The 19,150-nt window shown below is 64.9% G+C and overlaps 4 protein-coding genes across 4 annotated transcripts; 2 read left to right on the top strand and 2 right to left on the bottom strand.

Annotated features, from left to right (window-relative positions):
• Positions 1 to 1,059: 1,059 nt before the first annotated feature.
• On the bottom strand, positions 1,060 to 3,203 carry EMIHUDRAFT_97050 (hypothetical protein; the record flags this gene model as incomplete). Its single annotated transcript, XM_005759606.1, has 7 exons — positions 1,060 to 1,150; positions 1,379 to 1,470; positions 1,545 to 1,661; positions 1,844 to 1,868; positions 1,910 to 2,080; positions 2,235 to 2,350; positions 2,424 to 3,203. 7 exons carry the CDS (start codon positions 3,201 to 3,203, stop codon positions 1,060 to 1,062), a joined length of 1,392 nt encoding a protein of 463 aa, XP_005759663.1.
• A 2,269-nt stretch (positions 3,204 to 5,472) lies between these two features.
• On the top strand, positions 5,473 to 9,085 carry EMIHUDRAFT_198597 (hypothetical protein; the record flags this gene model as incomplete). Its single annotated transcript, XM_005759605.1, has 11 exons — positions 5,473 to 5,712; positions 5,833 to 6,087; positions 6,557 to 7,315; positions 7,473 to 7,538; positions 7,921 to 8,001; positions 8,108 to 8,197; positions 8,304 to 8,384; positions 8,485 to 8,565; positions 8,672 to 8,752; positions 8,853 to 9,003; positions 9,075 to 9,085. The coding sequence occupies 11 exons, from the start codon at positions 5,473 to 5,475 to the stop codon at positions 9,083 to 9,085; spliced, it is 1,896 nt and encodes a 631-aa protein (XP_005759662.1).
• A 2,778-nt stretch (positions 9,086 to 11,863) lies between these two features.
• EMIHUDRAFT_433028 (hypothetical protein) lies at positions 11,864 to 13,960 on the top strand. The gene is made up of 7 exons (XM_005759604.1): positions 11,864 to 12,187; positions 12,263 to 12,341; positions 12,414 to 12,509; positions 12,584 to 12,799; positions 12,870 to 13,268; positions 13,341 to 13,406; positions 13,484 to 13,960. The coding sequence occupies exons 1-7, from the start codon at positions 12,021 to 12,023 to the stop codon at positions 13,700 to 13,702; spliced, it is 1,242 nt and encodes a 413-aa protein (XP_005759661.1). The 5' UTR covers positions 11,864 to 12,020; the 3' UTR covers positions 13,703 to 13,960.
• Positions 13,961 to 14,962: 1,002 nt separating this feature from the next.
• EMIHUDRAFT_420637 (hypothetical protein) lies at positions 14,963 to 17,093 on the bottom strand (the record flags this gene model as incomplete). The annotated part of the gene is made up of 7 exons (XM_005759603.1): positions 16,915 to 17,093; positions 16,701 to 16,793; positions 16,366 to 16,646; positions 15,906 to 16,170; positions 15,467 to 15,470; positions 15,190 to 15,332; positions 14,963 to 15,088 (listed from the first exon to the last, which is right to left on the bottom strand). Exons 1-7 carry the CDS (start codon positions 17,071 to 17,073, stop codon positions 14,963 to 14,965), a joined length of 1,071 nt encoding a protein of 356 aa, XP_005759660.1. The 5' UTR covers positions 17,074 to 17,093.
• Positions 17,094 to 19,150: the final 2,057 nt, after the last annotated feature.

The raw sequence follows: 19,150 nt of genomic DNA, 5'->3' as shown, positions 1-19,150 counted from the left end.
GAACGCCGACCTGGGAGCGTCTCTGGAACACGGTCGTATGCCGAGTCGAAAAAAAAGACCCCAGCATCCCAGCGTAGAGGGCGCGGTGTGCCCTCTTTTTGGTAAAAAAAGACCTTGTGGTCTTTTAACATCGAAGGCTAGCTCAAAAAAAGAAAAATACCGCGCTAGGGTTGCGCAGCGAACCTGGTTTGTGGACCTCCCACCCTGTCCTGACAGTCCTGACAGAGTCCTGACAGAGTCCTGACAGTGTGACAGAGTCCTGGCGAAGTCCTGATGGCGCACGGTCTTCACAGTGCTCACAAGTGCCTCCGACGAGACTTCCACCTTCCTTCACTGCAACCCTCCTTCCCCTTCCCCCCAGCAGTGAATGATAGGCGCCCAGTCCCCGTTTCGACCCGTGCGCGCCCCTCTGCGGAATCGTCCTGATGGGGCAGTCCTGACGCAAACTTGATAGTCCTGACAAGCAAACTTGATTTTGCTATTTGCTCGTGTGGGGGTATTGCAGCAGATTTGTCAATGGTACCGCGTCTGCGACGCGGGCGCCTTGCGGGCAGAGCCCTTAGCCACCCTTTATGTCTTGCGCGGTCAAGATTCTTTTTACTCGCGCCCCCACCCGCGCCGAGCCAAAGGAGCTCCGCGGAGCCGCCAGGCGCTCGCCCCGGCGATTCACTCGCTCCGCTCGTTCACCGCCGGGGCGGGCGGGGGCGCCTGGCGGCGCCGCTGCGCATCCAAAAATGCTTTAGGCGTACATGGTACATGTACATGCATAGCCGTACCGCGTGCGGTACGGAATTGGTCCTCTGAGTGCGCTTGGGCCTTGGCCTTTGGCCATGTCTCTAAGTATTATTCATGGGGGTGTCACAAAAGACATGACCGACAGCACCCAGCTACTCTACTACTCACCAAGTAAGACCCCCCCTCACAAGCACAGTCAATGTTCAGCGCTCACTCAAGGATTGGCCCAGTGCCGACAGGCGTCTTTCGTCGTCAGCGGCACCGGCCGGACCAAGGCCCGCGCATATGCAGGGATGGTTGTGCTCGCGTTGCACTAGCATTCGTCTAGTGCTGCTGCTGCCGCTGCTGCTGTATCGACTCGGCCATCTCCTGCGGATCGAGCTCGGGGAAGAGGGCGAGCGCAAACTCGTGGTACCTGGCATGCATCGACAACACTCACTCGTGGTAGCTGCAGGAAGACACCGGCGGGGAGAGGAGAGGGCGGCGGACAAGAGAGCGCAGACTCGAGGCCAGACCGCCGCATCTCGGCTGTACCTCGGCTGTGCCTCGGCTGTGCCTCGGCTGTGCCTCGGCTGTATATCGGCTGTACCTCGGCTGTACCTCGGCAGTACCTCGGCAGCATCTCGGCTGTATCTCGTGGCACCGGATCGAGTCGGACTCGTCGTGGTCAAACTGCCGCCAGAGGGAGCGCAGCTTGCGCCCCTCGAGGTTGATTCCCATCCCCGTCGTCACCGCCTGCTCGAAGTCTGGGTACGAGCAAGTGCCTAGTCAAAGGAAGTGCCTGCTCCAAAGGCAGCGGCCAGCCAAACCTCGGGGCAGGCGCAGCTGCCGTCGCGGTCCGAGTCAAAGTCCTCAAACGCCTGCAGCACGTCGTGCAGGCTGCACCTCAGCTTGATCTCCTCGGCGATCAGGGCGAGCTCACGCGCCTACAGCACGACTCAGTGCGCCGATGCATGACTCGCCAGTGACGCAGCAGCGGCCTCCTCGACTCGAGGGGGAGGGGGGGGGGGGTAGGAGGGGGGGGAGGGGGGGGGAGTAGGAGGGCGGCCCGCGCCTCCCAGGCGCGGGAAAAGTTGTTGCCGACGATGGCGAGCGGCATCGCCATCACCGTCAGCCCGGTGATAATCACGAACCTATTGAGTGCGTGTTGCGGCTCGGATTCAACCCTCGTCACCGAGCAAACGAGCCCGGAGAGGTCGTCACGAGCCCCATCAGGATCCTGCCCCCGGCGGTCTGCGGCGAGAAGTCTCCGTACCCGACGGTGGCCATCGTGACGAGGATGAGGTACCAGGCGGTGGGGATGTCGAGGACGCGAGGGCCGTCCCGCTCTGCGTAGGGGTCGTACCTATCGATTGTGAAAGGGGTTCACATGGGCCGCTGCTGGTCGCCGGCGGGAGAGTGCGTGCGGCCGTACTCGAGCGCGAACAGCAGCGTGCCTGAGGGGGGGGAGCGCTTCATTGCTCACGGTGACGGGCGAGGGAGGACAGAGGTGCCGGCACAGGTCGCCGAAGAGTGTGACGAGCGTGAAGAGGAAGTAGATCGGGATGAGGAGGGCGGTGAAGGACTCGGTCAGGGTCTGGCCGAGGATGCGGCAGCCGAGCATGTGCCTGGTCAGCTTGAGGTTAGGGTAAGGGTAAGGGTTAGGGTTAGGGTTAGGGTTAGGGTTAGGGTTAGCGGCATCCGAGCACGTGCCTAGTCAGCTTGAGCAGTCGCAGCGAGGAGAAGGCTGCGCTGAGGTGGAGGAAGGTGCCGCCCGTCGGCTGGTAGTACTGGCCCGGCAGGTACATCTCTAGCGCGGACTCGTAGAAGAGGCCCCCCTCGGGGGTGGAGACGCAGGCGATGCGGAGGATCAGCGGGAGCAGGGCGAGAGCATCGACCCACAGCTCCGAGTCTCGCAGCGGGGTGGGGTAGGTGGCGAGGCGCAGCGCGAGCTCGGCGGTGAACATGGCGGCCAGCACGCAGTTCCAGGCGAAGAGCGGCTCTTCGTACGGCGGCGTGAGGCTGCCGAGGTGCTCCTCGATGGCGGTCGCATTCTCGCCGTAAAGCTCGAGCGCCGACAAGACCTGCTTGGAGTGCTGGTGAGACTCGACGCCGAAGGTGATGATGGAGGCGAACGAGAAGGCGAGGATGAGCAGCGCAAACATCAGCGCGTTGCCGGACGACGTCGGCGAGGCGAGGAACCGGTAGAGCCGGTCGCGGCTCGAGACGCACCCGGCCGCTCTCCGCTCCTGAATGTACGTCTCGACCTTCCAGTTTGTGAGGACGCGCAGCGCCGGCACGGCGCGCTGATTCAGCCGCAGCACCCACTGGAAGTTTAGCCGACCGTGTCGGCGGCGCGACGGCTCTGAAAAGACGATGCTGGCTGTGTTGGGCGCGTTCGCAGATCTGCTCTCCAACGGCTCGGCAGCGCCCTTCTCCTCCGGAGCGAGGCTGGAGGAGGTCCCGCTCGAGGCGCCGCCGGACGTCATGCGACGATCAGGTGTTGCGGCCGCACTTTCAGGTTTTTGGGGGCGAGGGCTGAGTTGCTAGGTGGAATGCTGCTCTGCCAGGGGGGCGACGAACGATAAGAAGGAGAGAGCTGATCGCAGACCGGCGGCTCAATCAAGGAGCGAGCCGTGAGCCGCGGGACGCACGAGTGCCACTCCTGTTACGCTTTCCGGGCTTTTAGAGAGAGAGATTTTTAGCAATACCAAACAACTCTAACACTCACACGTAATTTGGGGCCTGGAGCCCTGTTCACGCGCGCGCGAGACGTGCAGACAGGGTTGCCAGGTGAGAGCGAATGGCGCGGTTCACGCCTCGCACAACAGAGAGAGAGATGCGCTCTGCATGGTGGGACATAAAAGAGAGCGAGTACTTGGGCGAGTAGGCCGTGCGGTCAACGCTGCCGCGCGCGACTTTGCGCGCGAGGCGGCGCAGCTTGAGAACGGCGGTGGGCGAGAAGCCGCCGCCGAACGTCTCGTGGAGCAGCAGGTTGAAGTTGTTGCGCTTGTTGTTTGAGTCTGAGAGAGATTTTTGCTTTTGTTTTGAGTCTGAGAGCTGGTCTGGGGCAAAATCTGAGGCAAAATTGAGGAATCGACAAAATACCCTGGCGGTCGCAGGGTAAATTCCAGGTCTACACGGCTTCTCCGCGAAATTCCCGGCATTTTGCCGATTTGGCCTAAAATTTGGCTGATTTGGGGCCCAAACCAGCCTCAGACTCGGCTCAGAGCCCAAAAATTGACGATTTCCACGCAGTTTTCCCGGGAAAATAGAATTTTACGAAAATAGAAAGAGAGGGTGTTGTGTAGAGAAAAAAGGAAACGGGAAAACAGACGGGGTGCGAGAGGCAAACCTCGTACATCCCAAGACAGGGAGGATGTGGCCCTGAGTCATGTGTACGCCTACTCAGGCCTCAGGGTGTGTGGCAGCCAGCTGGCTGTGTGTCTTGTGAGCCTGTTTTGTGTCTGTGTGTCGCTCATGCGTGTCGTCATCGTCTGTCTAGCGTCCACCCATACCGCGTTGGTGTCCAGACTCCAGTCCGCGAGCCTGGCTGTTCTTCACCTTTCTACCGGGAGGGGCCGCACTTTGCTCGCTACCCCCCCTGCACAACTAAGTTCATCCCTGCTGCTAAGGGGGGGGGGGGTCTGACCCCCCCAGCAGCAGAGCGCTCCTGCTGGGGGGGGGGGTCCCCAACCCTCCCAAGCAACAAGAGACCCGTGGACACCAGTTTTCCAGCTTTATTGCGGCCAGACCCCGCCTATACTTTCTTCGGTTCGTGTATAAAGGGGGACTTGTTCTCCTTCTGGGGGGGGGGGGGTCGCCCATGAGCTAAGTTGTGCAGGGGGGGTAGCGAGCAGAGTGCGGCCGCTCCTGCTCTGCGGCAAGAGCAGTCTTTTCGGAAGATATCGATGATTTTCGAGAGCCACCCGCTTGGGAGCGATTGAGCGCGTCACGGAGGACTCAGGTTACCCCTGAACCTCCTCTGACGGTTCTCGCTCCCCATCGAGCTCTTCTTGCCGTACGGCTCTTCCTGTGTGTGCCGGCACAGAGCTCTGTGCCAGCCGTCCAACGTGATCGTGACGAGTGATCGCTTTGACGGATCGACCGTACTTGTTATCAAGACTGACATGACGTACACAGTGACACATGAGCGGCGGCGATCGGTCCCTAACCTGCGGTCCTTCACCGTAACGGTCCTTCGCCTTCATCCCTAACCCCAAGAAGCACGATTCTCAAGTTGGGCCCTCAGACTGCGGCCGCCAGCGACTGAGTCAGTCTCGCAGGCGGACGGGGAGAACACTGCGCAGGGCCGTCCGAAACACAACTACTACGAAGGGACGTACGGACGTCCATCACTGGGATGAGATCGGGAGATCATGACAGATCTGCCGAATATCTCCCGACTCTAAAAAGCCGCCCGAAGGAGCGCCGCCTCAACACGGGGTCTCGGCTCTATCGAGCCATGCTAGCTCCAGCCGCAGCCCCACCCGGCCGCCCGAGGGTGTTCCCGCAGGCAGAGAAGACTTAGATCCTGGGGGAAGCAACCGGCCGCCGGGGATGCGCCGCGCACTCGCATCGGTTACCTCCATGAACGGCGGAGCTAAGTATTCTCGCGTCCACACCACACCGTCCAACGTACACACACTACTGTGCGAGCCGCCCTGAAGAACACAATCCACTTGACACTCGTCGCGTTTTTTTTCTGCGATCTCAATTTCGTGCATCTGTCTCCGCCTACATCTGCTGCACGCCGCCATGCTCGCCCTCGCTCTTCTCGCGACGCCCTCAACCGCCGCCTCTCGCCCCCGTCCGCGGCGCGGGGGGGCACTCATCGACACGCGCAACCGCACCGACTTCAGCACCAAGCTCGAGACCGACGCGCCGACGCTCGCCCTCGCGGCGTCTGCCTCGCGCAAACCCAACAAGGCCGCGGAGCTCCTGCTCCACCAAGACGTCCTCGGGGGTGGGGGGGCGCTGTTCGGTGCCCGTCCGGACGTCGCCACCTTCCATCCAACCTTCTCCTTCCCGTTCAACATCTCCAAGTTCAGCGGCGCCGCCTCGCGCGCCGCCGCCCCGACCACCGTCAAGCCCATCGGCGCCGCGGCCGACGCCGAGCTCGCCTCCTTTGGCGAGGCTGCCGGCGCGGTCAAGAATGGCGACGTCTCGCTCGCCGACTCCACCGCCAACTCCGTCGGTGTCACGTGCGGCGGCGGCGGCGCCCCTGTGTGGTGCGCGGAGCCGCCGCCGCCGCTCACCGAGCTCTGCGTCTCCGAGGATCCGATAAAGGCCTCGGGCTCCACGAGCAACGAGACGGTCTGCACGACCGCCACGGCCCACTCCAAGGGCGAGGCCGACGAGACGGACACAAAGGTGTGCGACTCTCCGCTCTCTCACACACCGTCTGGCCTCTCTCACGGGGGCACGTGCTCCGCCGCCCTCCCCGCCTTTCAATTTCCGCCGGGGGGTCTTGGCCGCCCCCCATTTTCCCCCCAGCACCCCCTCCCGGCCCCGGCCCCCGCCCCGGCCCCGGCCTTCCCCCAGCGGCCCTCCCCACCTCTTTCCCCGCCCCCTCTTCGGCGGGGGCCACCTCCCTCACCCCTTTCCCCCTCCCAACCCCACACACCATTCCTTGCGGGGGGCCTTCCCCCGCGGCCCCCCCCACCTCCCTAGCCGCCTCTCCCTGTTCCGCCGCCCTCCCCTGGGGGCCGTTTGCCCTCTTTCGCCCCCCTTTCGCCCCGCCCTCGCTCCCCGCTCCCACACCGTGGGCCCCACATGGGGGCCTCCGTTGGGGGCGGTCCCCGCCTCCGCTCCAACTCCCCCCCCCCCCCCCCTCTCACAGAACAAGCCTGTCCCGGGCTCCACGACGGACGAGGCGGACTGCACGACCGCCACGGCACACTCCAACGTCGAGATCGGGATCGGTAAGACCTACCCGACTACCTCCATGAAGCTCAACATCGGCGCCTACGCCGAGCTCGCCCCCTTATTTGACGAGACTTCCGGCGCGACGAAGATCGGCGACCCCTCACTCGAGGAGAGCTTCACGACCGCCACGCCCCTCTCAGAGGTCGATGTGGCCTCGCTGCTCTTCCTCAACCCTTGTGCGGCCGTGCTGGCGCTGCTCCTCGCGGCGTGCCTTGGGCAGGTCAAGAAGAAGAGCGTGGAGCGCAGCAGCCACGCAGAGATCTCCGTACCCTTGCTTTCCAGCACGCGTGCTCTCCGAGTTGGCATTGTGATCCTCTTCTTCCTGCAGGGCGTATGCGGCACCCCACCGTCCCCACCGCCGCCGCTGCCACCGGGTTTCCCTGGCGGCTACTTCATCACCGGCCCGTGCTCGCTCACGGACGGCGGCTGGTGCGCCGCGTCGCCAAACTACCCGAACAGCTACGGCAACAGCGAGGAGTGCACCATCAGCGGTGTGCCGCCGGTCGGGCTGGAGGTGATCGGTTTTGATGTGGAGGCGTACGGCTGCCGCTACGACTATCTCACCGTCAACGGCACAAAGTACTGCGGCACCTCGGGGCCGAGTGGCGCGGTGGCGGAGGACGGCGTCATCGAGTGGCGGTCGGATGGCTACGTAGTCAAGTCGGGCTGGAAGGTGTGCCCCTGGTGCCTCTCGCTCCCCTTCTTTCTCCTCTCTGATGCCCTCCTCCCTCTGCCGTCAGATCTGCTGGGCGACCCGGCCGCCTCCACCGCCATCACCGCCCCAGCTGCCGCCGCTGCCGCCGCTCTCCCCCGGCTATGTCGCCGCGGAGAGCGAGGACCAGCTCCGCAACCTGATCGAGGAGGCTACCCTGATCGAGGAGCCGACGTCTGCCGACGTCTCCATCTACCTGCCGCCCGGTGCAGAGTTCAAGCTGAGCAGCCAGATCAGCTGCACCTCCACCACCAAAGTGACCGTCGCGAGCAGCGGCGAGGGCGCGACGCTCGACGGCAAGCGAGAGACCAGGCTCTTTTACCTCTCGGGCGGCTGCAGCCTCACCCTGCGGGGGCTGACCCTCGTCAACGGGAGGTCGGACTACGGCGGCGTTGTGTACGCAAACGGCGCAGGCGACGTCGAGATCATCGAGTCGACCGTCAGGGACTGCTCGGCTGGCAATGTGCGCCGCGTAAAGCTAGCCGCACCCCTGCAGCGCTGCACTGGTGGCGAGAGGTGAAGAGGGGCCACGGCTGCCTCACCCCGCTCTCTCCTCGCAACCGCAGGACGGCGGCGTCGTCTACGCGTATGAGAACAGCGGTGCGGTCGCGATAATCGGCTCGACCGTGTCGGGCTGCTCTGCTAATGTGCGCCGCGTAGAGCTAGCAGCCTCCCTGCAGCGCCGCACGGCAGCAGGGCGAGAGATGGAGAGGGCCACGGCTGCCTCACCCCGCTCTCTCCTCGCAACCGCAGAACGGCGGCGTCGTCTACTCGGCGAACAGCGGTGCGGTCTCGATAACCGGCTCGACCGTGTCGGGCTGCTCTGCTGATGGCGATTACGGGGTGCGCCGCGTAGAGCTAGCCGCCTCCCTGCAGCGCCGCACGGCAGCAGGGCGAGAGATAGAGAGGGACACGGCAGCCTCACCCCGCTCTCTCCTCGCAACCGCAGTACAGCGGCGTCGTCTACGCGTTTCGCAGCGGTGCGGTCTCGATAAGCGGCTCGAGCGTGTCGGGCTGCTCGGCTGGCGCTGTGCGCCGCGTAGAGCTAGCCGCCCAGTAGCGTCGCACGGCAGCGAGGCGAGAGGTAGAGAGGGCCGGCCTGCCTCACCCCGCCCTCTCCTCAACCGCAGGACGGCGGCGTCGTCTACGCGCTTCAGAACAGCGGTGCGGTCGCGATAATCGGCTCGACCGTGTCGGGCTGCTCTGCTAATGTGCGCCGCGTAGAGCTAGCAGCCTCCCTGCAGCGCCGCACGGCAGCAGGGCGAGAGATGGAGAGGGCCACGGCTGCCTCACCCCGCTCTCTCCTCGCAACCGCAGTGGGGCGGCGTCGTCTACGCGTTTCGCAGCAGTGCGGTCTCGATAAGCGGCTCGAGCGTGTCGGGCTGCTCGGCTCGCGATGTGCGCCGCGTAGAGCTAGCCGCCCAGTAGCGTCGCACGGCAGCGAGGCGAGAGGTAGAGAGGGCCGGCCTGCCTCACCCCGCCCTCTCCTCAACCGCAGAACGGCGGCGTCGTCTCCGCGTATAACAGCGAGTCCCTCTCCATCGCGGGTGTCGACTTCATCAACAACTCGGCTTCAACAGGCTCGGTGCTGTACCTGCAAAACCACGAACAAACCTCCATCAGCAACGCCTCCTTCACTGGCAACGACGGTGTCACGATACATACTCAAAACTCGGAGATAGACTGGGTATGCCGCTTGGGCAGCTGGTTGCCGGCCGAGGGCTCCTTTAAGGGCGACTTCAGTGTCCCCGAGTGCAACCCTTGCTCCGCGGGCTACTATGGGGCAACGACAAACCTCACCGACTCCTCCTGCAGCGGCCAGTGCACCAGGGGCCACTTTTGCAAGGAGGGGACCGCCGACCCCGAGCCCTGCCCGGTCGGCACTCGCATGCCCGCCCTCGGCGCGGCGAGCAGCGAGAGCTGCATCCCGTGCGCTCCGGGCCAGCATCAGCCCCTCGCGGGAGAGGAGGAGTGCCTTCCTTGCGCAGCGGGCAGCTTCTCTCCCGACGTCGGCCTCTCCGCCTGCGACCCTTGCCCGCGCGGCGGCTACTGCGAGGAGGCGGGCGCCGCCACACGCATGGTCTGGGAGCCCTGCCCCGCCGGCAGCTTCAACCCGGCCAACGGCTCCAACTCGAGCGCCGCGTGCGAGCTCTGCCCCGCCGGCACCGCGAGCGCAACGCGGGGCGCGGAAAGCAGCGAGACGTGCGCGCCGTGTCGGCCGGGCACCGTCGCCGCCACGGCGGGCCTTCCCGAGTGCGCCAGCTGCGTCGGTGGGACCTACCAGAACGACACAGGCGCGACGTCCTGCCGCGAATGCGAGGCGGGACGCTACTGCGCCAAGGGCGCATCGGCGCCGCTGCCTTGCGACGCGGGTACCTACTCGGACAAGGCGGACCTCACCGACGCCTCGCAGTGCACCGACGCCTCGCCGGGCCACTTCGCCACCACGGGCTCGACGCAGCAGACGGCGTGCGCCAAGGGAAGCTACGCCGCCACGGCCGGCCTCTCCGAGTGCGCGCTGTGCGCTGGCGGGACCTACCAGAACGACACGGGCGCGACGTCCTGCCTCGACTGCGAGCAGGGCAGCTACTGCGAGCCGGGCGCGTCGAGGCCGCTGCCGTGCGAGGGCGGTTCCTCCTCGAACAGGACGGACCTGTCGGCCGCCTCGCAGTGCACGCCCGCCGCTCCGGGCCACATCGCCGCCCGGGGCGCCACCGAGCAGACGGCGTGCGGCGAGGGCAGCTTCGCGAGCGGCACGCGCAACGAGGTCTGTGAGCTGTGCGCCGAGGGCTCCTACCAGGGCGCGACCGGCGCCAGCGAGTGCACCGACGCCACGCCGGGCCACTTCGCCACCACGGGCTCCACGCAGCAGACGCCGTGCGCTCCGGGTAGCGTCGCCTCTTCGGCCAACATGCCCGCTTGCGAGCTCTGCCCTATCGGCCACTACGCAGCCTCCGGCACCGCTTGCGAGGAGTGCGAGGCGGGCACCTACGCGGCGAGCGAGGGCCTCTCGCAGTGCACTCTCTGCCCCCACCCCCTCAGCTCCAAGAGCGGCGACGTCACCTGCTCCATCTGCAAGGAGGGCTTCTACCTGCTCCAGAGCGCCGACCCAGGGGACATCTTCAAATCCCCGACCGAATACTGCAAACCTTGCCCGCCGAACGCGGACTGTCCGGACAACACTACCCTTTCTTCCCTCGTCCTCCCGCCCGGCTTCTGGCGCGCCAGCCCCTCCTCCGCCGTGCTGACAGAGTGCCGCGTCTTTGGCGGCAATGCCAATGCCGGCAAGACGCGGTGCGCCGGCAGCGAGCCGGTGGCGAGAGGCCGGAGGATGGTGGAGGCGGGCTCAGAGTACTGCGCTTCGGACTTCAAAGGACCCGAGTGCCAGCTCTGCGCCGCAGAGAACCAGTACCTCGTCGATGGCGTCAACTGCAAGGAGTGCGCTCCGCGCGGCGCGGCGGCGGGCCGCATCGCCGGCCTCGTCCTCGGCCTCTGCGTCGCGTGCGGCTTGGCGGCGTGGGCCTACCACATGCCGTGGCGGAAGGAGCGCATCATCGGGCCTATCCTCCGCTTTGCAGACCGCTCCGTCAAGTACTACGTCGGGGGCGGAATGACGGCAAAGCTCAAGATCTTGTTTGGCTTCTATCAGATCTGCACCGTCCTCTCCTCCACCTACTCCGCGCGGCTGCCGGACAAGTACACGGGCTGGACGGACAACTTGGCCAACGTGATCTCCATCGACTGGTCTGGCTTTTTCCTGCCGGAGCAGTGCCTCGGCTACGCTCTGCGGCTCCTCGCCATCGCCCTCTCCCCCGTCGCCCTCATCGCCTTGCTCATGATCGCGGGGATAAGTCTGCGGCTCTACCGCTGGCGCGCCGCCCCGGCGCCGCGCGAGAGGCCGTGGTACGCGGAGGCGGCCCTCGGCCTCCTCGACCTCACGCCGGCCGGTTTGGTGCTCATCTTCTGCTTCGTGCCCTCCATCAGCGCCTCCATCTTCCGCTCCTGGTCGTGCCAGGCGCCCTCTCACAGCTGATGACTGCCGTTGCTCACAACACCACACCCCTCAGTCCTCGTAAGTTTCTGCTGATAGGCCTACACCATCTCTCCGCCCGGCGAGGAGCTAGAGCAGGTCTCCTACATGCGGCAGGACGCGAGCGTCGAGTGCGGCTCCGACGATCACGGACCCATCACCGCCCTCGCCACCGGCTTCATCGTCCTCTGGCCCGCCGGCTCGCTGGTCCTCTTCACGTCGCTCCTCGCCGCTTGCTACAAGCCGCTGCAGGCCAAGACGCCGAATGCTCTGACGCGGGCCACCGCCTTCCTCCACCGGGAGTACGAGACGACCTGGTACTGGTGGGAGGCGGTCGAGCTGGCGCGCAAGCTCGTGCTGACTGGCTTCGTGCTTCTGATCCCGGAGGAGCGCGCCTTTGTTCGCCTCGTGGTGGCGACGCTCATCTGCTCATGCTACGCCGTCGCACTCGCCGTCGTGCGGCCGTACAAGCGGGTCGAGGACAACGTGCTCGCCGTCGCCACGAGCCTCGTGCTCCTCCTCCTCTTCCTCGGCACCAACTGGAGCACCATCTTCCTCGGCATCCAGGAGCGGTACCAGGGAGTAGATCCCGCCGATGTCCTCGGCTTCCGCAGCCTCAATGTGATTGTCGACTCGATGATCATCCTCGTTGCAGTCGTGCTCGCCTTCTTCCTCGTCGGCGCCATCATCGCCGCCCGTCGCGTCGCCAAGATCCCCACGATCCGACTCGTCTCGACCAAGCAGCCCCCCGAGCTGAGCATCGTGAGGGGCCTCACGTGGCACCTCTTCAACAGCCACATCTGGTGAGTCACGGCTATGGAGGGAGAGAGGGAGCGAAAACAGCCGGCGTGACCCCCGTCCCTCACCCAAACGAATAGGTCGACCGGTCAAGACGCCGTCAAGGTCATCAAGGGTGAGCTCGAGCAGCTGCTGCCGGACATCAAAGTCTTTCTCGACGTGCGCACATGCTCATCAGCGCTGCTTAAGCTACACACAGAGCCCCCCTGACGCACCGCGGTGTGCTCATAGGTAGATGATCTCAAGGATATCGGGGCGCTGGAGGAGTACATCCAGAGCTCGCAGGTCATCCTCTTCTTCCTCTCGCAGGGCTACTTCCGCTCCAAGGCTCGCCTCTTCCTCCCACCCCGCCCCTCTACCGCACCCTGGCCCCAAGATCTGCCGCCTCGCCCGCGCCACAGAACTGCCTCCGAGAGGTCCGCTCGTCGCTCGAGAAGGACAAGCCGCTCGTCCTCGTCCAAGAAGCGGACCCTGAAAAGGGCGGCGGGACGCTCCAGGCGCTGCGCGACGAGTGCCCCGAGGACCTGCAGCCGGCCATCTTTGACAACGACTGGCCGCTCACGATTTGGTATCGCATCGATGAGTTTCAGCTCATCTCGCTCAAGATCATCGCCGAGGCGCCGCCGGCCACAGCCAGCTCCGTTCTCTCACTCTACCTCCCGGCCAACCCCACTTGAACCAACCTAGGCGGTGCTCCTCTGCTCGCCCAACTTTCTGGACAGGACCTCCCTTCCGCTCTGCGTGTCGGGTGAGCTCGAGAGCCAGTCGCTCGCCTTTTCCAAACCGTGCACGCTCTGGGCCTCGCCAGCCAACGCGGGGTCGCTGGCGCTGGCCGATGAGATCGCCGCCGCCTTTGCCCCAGATCGTGAGACCGCCGGTCTCACGATCTGCACCACCGATGATCGGCCGGCCAGCGCGACGCACTTGCTGCTCTACCTCAACGAGGACAGCTTCGTCAGCGACGAGCGGCTGGCCGAGCAGGTCAAGCAGGCGCGGGAGGACAAGCTGAAGATCGTCATGGCGCACGAGAACGACCCCGCGCTCGGCGGCTGCCAGTTCTCGAGGTTTTTCGAAGTCACGCCGCAGGAGCGAATGTCTCAACGTGGCGCCTGTCCCGCCACCCCTCCTCCCCAACCCTCTCCCCCCCCAACGCCGCAGGAGCTCATCGCCGGCGGACTCTACAAGGACCTGGCAAAATCCTGCTTCCCCGGCCACCACCGCAAGGCGCGCGCCCTCTCTCCCACAGCGAGCTCTCCCCCGCATCGAGCGTTTCGTGACGAGGGGCGGGTCCCTGCCCGCAGGTGTCGCTCGTCCTTCTGGCAAAGAGCCTAGGCGCGACCCCTGCTCGGTCGCGGGCGGGCCTCTTCGCTTCAGGCAGCGTCGTTGAGGGCAGCACCAGTCTCGCGATGCGCAGCCTTGGCGGACTCAGCCGGGTGTTCGCCAAGATGAGCAGCCGCAGCTCTGCGGAGGCGCGCGAGGTCTCTGGAGGCGAGGCGTCGTCGGTGCAGCAGCAGGTCTGATCGGTTGCGCGATGTCGTGCGCAAAACGTGCGGCGCGGCGATGACCTGCAAACACGGGACGATTAGTAGAGCTAGCTCGCACATGGAGCATCCGTGGGATGTTGTGCGCGGCATTCATGTTGCGTTGGAGGGAGGGGGGAGAGGGGGGGGAGTCACATGTACAACATGTACATGTGCATGTGCACGGGCAGTCCGGATGGAGATTTTATGATTTGCGTCGTGGGACGTGGGGTTCCACTTCCAGCTCTTTCGTCCTGCGCGGCCGCGAGGGTAGAGCCGTATCGTGGTGACTGGTGTGGTGCCACTGCGCGCCAGTCCCGTGCCTAGTTTTTTGAGAGAAAATTCTTTTGTATTCGCGTTAAGGGGGGGTGGGGGGCATCCAGAAAAAAGGAAAACAGACAAGCCATCCAGCTTGCGTCAGCCGTGCGGAGTTCGATTTCTTTTGCCATCGGTCATCGGTGAGGAGGCGTGCACGGGGGCGTGCCCCGGAGACCTCCGGTGTCGGGAGGGGGCCACGCATGGGAGCCGGGAGTGCGTTCCCACGGGGGCTGGTTGTTTTTGGCCACACCTTCCTGTTGCCCACAAGATTTTTTGAGAGCGCCTTCGTTGTGGCCCCGTGAGACCTTCAACTCACCACGGCTGGCCATCGCGCGTGAACAGGCTCTGGCCTCTCGTTTGAACACAGCCCGTAAGGTGCCCCGCCGGTTCGTTTTCCGCCCACGAACATGACCTCGGAGAACGCATTAGCCGCTACAGCGGAAGCTGCGATTTCGGCTACCTCGGCCATTTCGATGTAGCGGCTTATGCGTTTCTCGTGACATAATCGGAAATCGCTAAAACTCGAGCCAGAGCTATGGGCGCCGAGTTCGCCACCCAATTTGTGTTAAAACGGAAGCAGGGCTCGTGGTTCGTTAACTGTAGACCACACGGACGCGCGGCCGGCGGCTGAGAAGGCCACGCAGCCCCTCTTCCTGGTCAGTCACTGACGGGAGCACTGGCCGTCGGCGTGTAGACCCCAAGATGGCGCTGTTCGCGCCTCCCGTCCACCACTACCGATCAGGTGGCCGGCCTGGGTGCCCCCCCCGGCGGGTGGGAAAGGGCGCAAAGCTCCGTTTCATTGCCTACCCCTGTAGTTTTGACATGGTGTCTCTGGGACTCTGATATTCTTAGTCTCCTAACATCGAAGACGTGAACATGTCCGTGCGGCACGCCCCCAAAGCGGAGTTCCAGTTGGGGCGCGCGGGGGGGGGGGGGGGGGATCTAGGGCGGCGCGGCCGCGGCGGCCGCCTCAGCACCTCTTTCGCGCGCAAACGTCTGCGCGACGAGCAGCGGCAGCAGCAGAGTCGCGTCGGCGCAAACCTTGACAGGGGTCGCCTCTGGCCGCACCTGGCGCGCGAGGGCGAGGGCGAGGGCGTCGAGGTGAGGCGGCGGTGCGCTCTCCGCCACTGCGCGCGGTGCGTGTGCGCGTGCGCCTTGCCCCACGAGACCGCCTCGTCGGGCTTGGCGCCCGAGTCGGAGCCGTCGAACTCCTGCCCTGTGTTGACGAAGACGGCGTAGTCAGCGCCGTTGCGCATCAGGTTGGCGTTACAGATGTGGTGCTTGACAAGGCCGCCGCCGCAGATGAGCATCCCTGCTCGCAGCGGCGACACGTGTCACGTGGGCGATCTCGAGCAATCTCGGGCGATCTCGGATAATCTCGGGTGATCTCGAGTAATCTCGGGTGATCTGGGCGCAGCGCCTCCTCGCCGCCGCCGAGCGCGCCACACAGCTGTGAGCCGCGGGGTGTGGTACTGTGGTGCTACTGTGCGCCGCGGGCCCCTCTATGTTTGCCATGGTGCCGCTATGCGTTGCTGGCGCCCTCTGCGCCTCCTAGACTGCCGCCCGTGTACCCGCCGACGATACAAGCCGACCCCGGAGCGCCCCGTCTCGGTCTCGCCATCGCGGGCTCGGTAGTGGGAGAGCTCGCCCTAGGCCTCGGCATGGCTTGCTAGCCCTAGGCCTCGGCATGGCTTGCTAGCCCTATGTTGCCATGGTGCCGACCAGCCGCGGCGGAGGGGCGTGCGGGGCTTCTCCGCGAGGCGCAAGGCCGAGCTCGTGCGCGCTCTTGCGGGGTAGCGTGCACGCGAGGGTCTCTGGTGTCCGGGGGCACGGAGGGGCCGACGACGCTATGCGTTGCTGGCGCGCCCGTGCGGCGCGCGTCGACCGCCATCGAGTTGATCGCGCGGATGTCTTGCACGAGGTCGACGACGAGGCCCGGCCGCTTGTACGAGTGGAAGAAGAGCATGTCGCCGATCGAGCCGTCGGTGATCGCCGGGCAAAAGATCGGGATGCGGTTGCGGTTCGCCCAGTAGCAGATGGAGGAAGCGTCGTCGATTCTCTCGCCCATTCGCCAGATCATGCGGCTCGGCGAGGTGGCGCCGCCGCTCGCCTCCTGCTCGTCCATCAGCGTGTCGAGCAGGGGCGTCAGCCTGGCGTCGTGTGTGCACCAAGTCAGGGTGGTGCGAGGGTGTGGTAAAGTGCAGTGCGCAGAGCGGTGGTAAAGTGCAGTGCATACCAACCAGCGCGCCAATGCAAGGGCTAGAATGCGATGGAAGAAAGTGCGATTCTCCCCGAGGGGGGTCGGGAGACAGGGGTGCACGTGACCCGCATCTACCACCACCCACCAGTCCTCAAACAAGCAGTAGTTGCGGTTGGGCACCAGCAGGTTTCCGATCCGGTTGATTCCCTTCTGCCGCAGCTCGGCGCCCTTGAGCGCGAAGCCCTCCACGCCGCGCTGCGAGCCCAGGTAGTGCGGCGCGAGGCACTTCATCAGGTCCTCCTCCACGCCGCCTGCCGTCGTCACCAGGCACGAGACTAGCTTGTGTTGCAGCAAGTACCGGATCGACTCTCGCGTGCCCGCAGAGATGAGGTTGGAGGTGCAGCCGAGGAAGATGGTGGTCCGCACCTTGGCCCGCTCGGCCGGGTCGCGGATCTCCGAGTCCTCCTCCGAGCCGGCGACGATCCCCTCGGGCGGCGGAGGCGCCTCCTCGTCACTTAGGCGCCACGCCAGCATCCTCCGGACCTCCTCGACGGCGAGCCCAAAGTTGGTCGCCTGTGGAGCGGCGGCGGCCACAGCAGTCACAGCGGTGGCAGCGGCGGCGGCAGCTGCGAAACGCGTGAAATCAGAGAGTGTCGGCAGCGGGGGCGGCAGCAGCGGCGCTTGGCGGCGCTGCCTGGAAGCCGGTGGTAACATACGACTCGAGGAGTGCGGCGAGGTCGACGCCAGCGTCAAAGTCGTAGCCGCGGACCTCGGCCGAGCCCGCAGGCATCTCCTCGGACGCCTGGAGCACCGCCGCGGCGGCAATGTTGGGTACGCTCTGCTGGCTGGTCATTTTACAGTCGTACTCACGAGCGTGCGGAGCCCATGCGAGTTTGCAGGGTCTGCAAGAACGATAAAGAATTTAGACAAAACAACTCTCTCTCACAGCAGACCCAACCTTACAATAAGTGAAAAATAACAGAACGCCGCCATTTTTAGCGAGATCCGGGACACCACCCTCATCGCCCACCACTCACGCCTCCCTCCTGCGATACATTGAGACCGCACGCCCCGCGACTGTCTCCCACGCTCGCAGGCGGGCCTTCCGCTGTGCCATGCCATGCGTGTGATCATTCGTGGGGGCAGCGGTGCGCGTGCGACTGAGGATTCGGCCTCACACTCCAGCACCCGGCCTTACAGCCGCACGCCGCACGGCTGCCGTACTCGAGCCTCCCGGCGGATTGGGACGATCCTTGGCGGTGCGGGAAGTGGCAAAATTGGTCCGGCGTCAGTGAACAGGCGCTTGGCGCAAAACAACGTTTCACACCAACGGTGCACGTGGAGAATCGGGGCTTCGATCCCCGTACCTCCCGCATGCTAAGCGGGCGATCTGCCAATTGATCTAATTCCCCGTATTACCTCCGGTGAGATTCGAACTCACAATCTCCCGATCCGTAGTCGGGCGCCTTGTCCGTTGGGCCACGGAGGCTGTGGACATGCAGCACTCAGCCTTCCCTCCCCCTCCCGGATGGAAGTACTGCCTGGGCTCGACCGAATTAATAGTAACTTCGTTGTTCGAATGGGAAGCGGTGACCCTCGGTGATGTGGCCGCATGTTGAGGGACGCCTCCTTTCAGCAACCTATAGCGCCCGCCGGTTTCCATTGTTGACGGAGCCTCCGAGCGCCCACGCCCGGCCGCGGCGGCGGCGGCGCGCGCGCCACAGCTAGCCCCTCACGCGTCCACTGAGCCGGTAGAGCTCGCGCTGCGCTGCTCCACACGTGTTGTACGCGCGGTGCAGTTTGTTCGCTGCGAGCTCCCACCGCTTGCGTTCTTCGTGCCAACCTGCGTTCTTGGGACAGCAGCTGTGGGACAGTCCGCCGCCAACGCCGATGTCGGAAAAGGGAGCCATTGCCGCCACGCCACCCGGGCTCAAGGTCGTATACGCCACGACTTGCACAGGTTTCATGGGCTGCTTGGTGGCAACCACAGTGCTCCTCGCGACACGCGATTGCTCCATGCACTGCGTGGTCGACCCGTGCCAATTTGAAGGCAGCATGGCGTACTTCCCGCACAACATCTCGCGCGAGCTGCTGGACATCATTCGCATCGACAGGGACATCATGCATCCGAACGGTTGCAACGAGTGCCCCGTGGCCGGCTGGGAGCCTGTGTGGATCGCGCCGGGCGACGCGTGCAAGCTGGAGGCGCTAACCACGCTTGCGAAGCCCTCAGCTCGGCGAGGACTTGCTCGTCAGTCATTTTGGTCGGCGGCGGTGTGAAGGCGCTGGTTCCGGTGGCCTCAGCGCTCACGATCTCAATCTGCTTGCTCAGCGGCAATGCTTCAAGGAGCTGCTTCGCCTTTCGCATGAGGGCCGTTGTTGGTGGACCCCCCAAGAAGCCCATGCGAGTCGATGACGGATTCGGCGTTGGGTACGGCGCTGCCGCAGCCCCAACACACAGAAGCAGGGCACCGTTGTATGCCCTCATGGCGTTGGCCAGTGGCGGGGGCCAAGCTGACGCCGGACCTACGGCGGGCGGGGCCCGCCGGGGCCACAGGAGAGGTGAGAAATCATTTACATTTGTACGTACTTTTAGCTTACTGGGAGAAAAGAGAGAGGGGGTTGTGTTCTCTAGGCCCCTAGGGGCCCTACGCGCGGCGTGAGAGCTCGGAAGCGAGCTTAGCACGGCGATCGAGGATGGCACGGTTCACCCCCTTCATGACATCATGAGTGTTAGAGTTGTTTGGTATTGCTAAAAATCTCTCCCGAAGCGATGGAGATGCGTTCCGCGTGGTGTGACACAAATGAGAGGCGGGAGTGGGGAGGGTACGCGGTGCGGTCAACGCCCGAGCGTTGAGCCTTGCGCGCAAGGCGGTTGATCTTTGCAACTGCAGGCGGCGAGAAGCCGCCGCCGAATGTCTCGTGGAGAA

This window comes from Emiliania huxleyi, assembly GCF_000372725.1.
Source record: "Emiliania huxleyi CCMP1516 unplaced genomic scaffold EMIHUscaffold_8, whole genome shotgun sequence".
Lineage (NCBI taxonomy): Eukaryota > Haptophyta > Isochrysidales > Noelaerhabdaceae > Emiliania > Emiliania huxleyi.
The sequence above is the reverse complement of the archived record's forward strand: the minus strand, read 5'-3'. Positions and strand labels throughout refer to the sequence as shown.

What these genes read in the sequence shown, in the direction of transcription:
- EMIHUDRAFT_433028 (XM_005759604.1), top strand. Translation starts at nt 12,021, where the DNA reads ATGATCATCCTCGTTGCAGTCGTGCTCGCCTTCTTCCTCGTCGGCGCC. An exon ending in CTCTTCAACAGCCACATCTG is followed by an intron (nt 12,188 to 12,262) that starts GTGAGTCACGGC and finishes CCAAACGAATAG; the next exon opens with GTCGACCGGTCAAGACGCCG. An exon ending in AGGGCTACTTCCGCTCCAAG is followed by an intron (nt 12,510 to 12,583) that starts GCTCGCCTCTTC and finishes CCCGCGCCACAG; the next exon opens with AACTGCCTCCGAGAGGTCCG.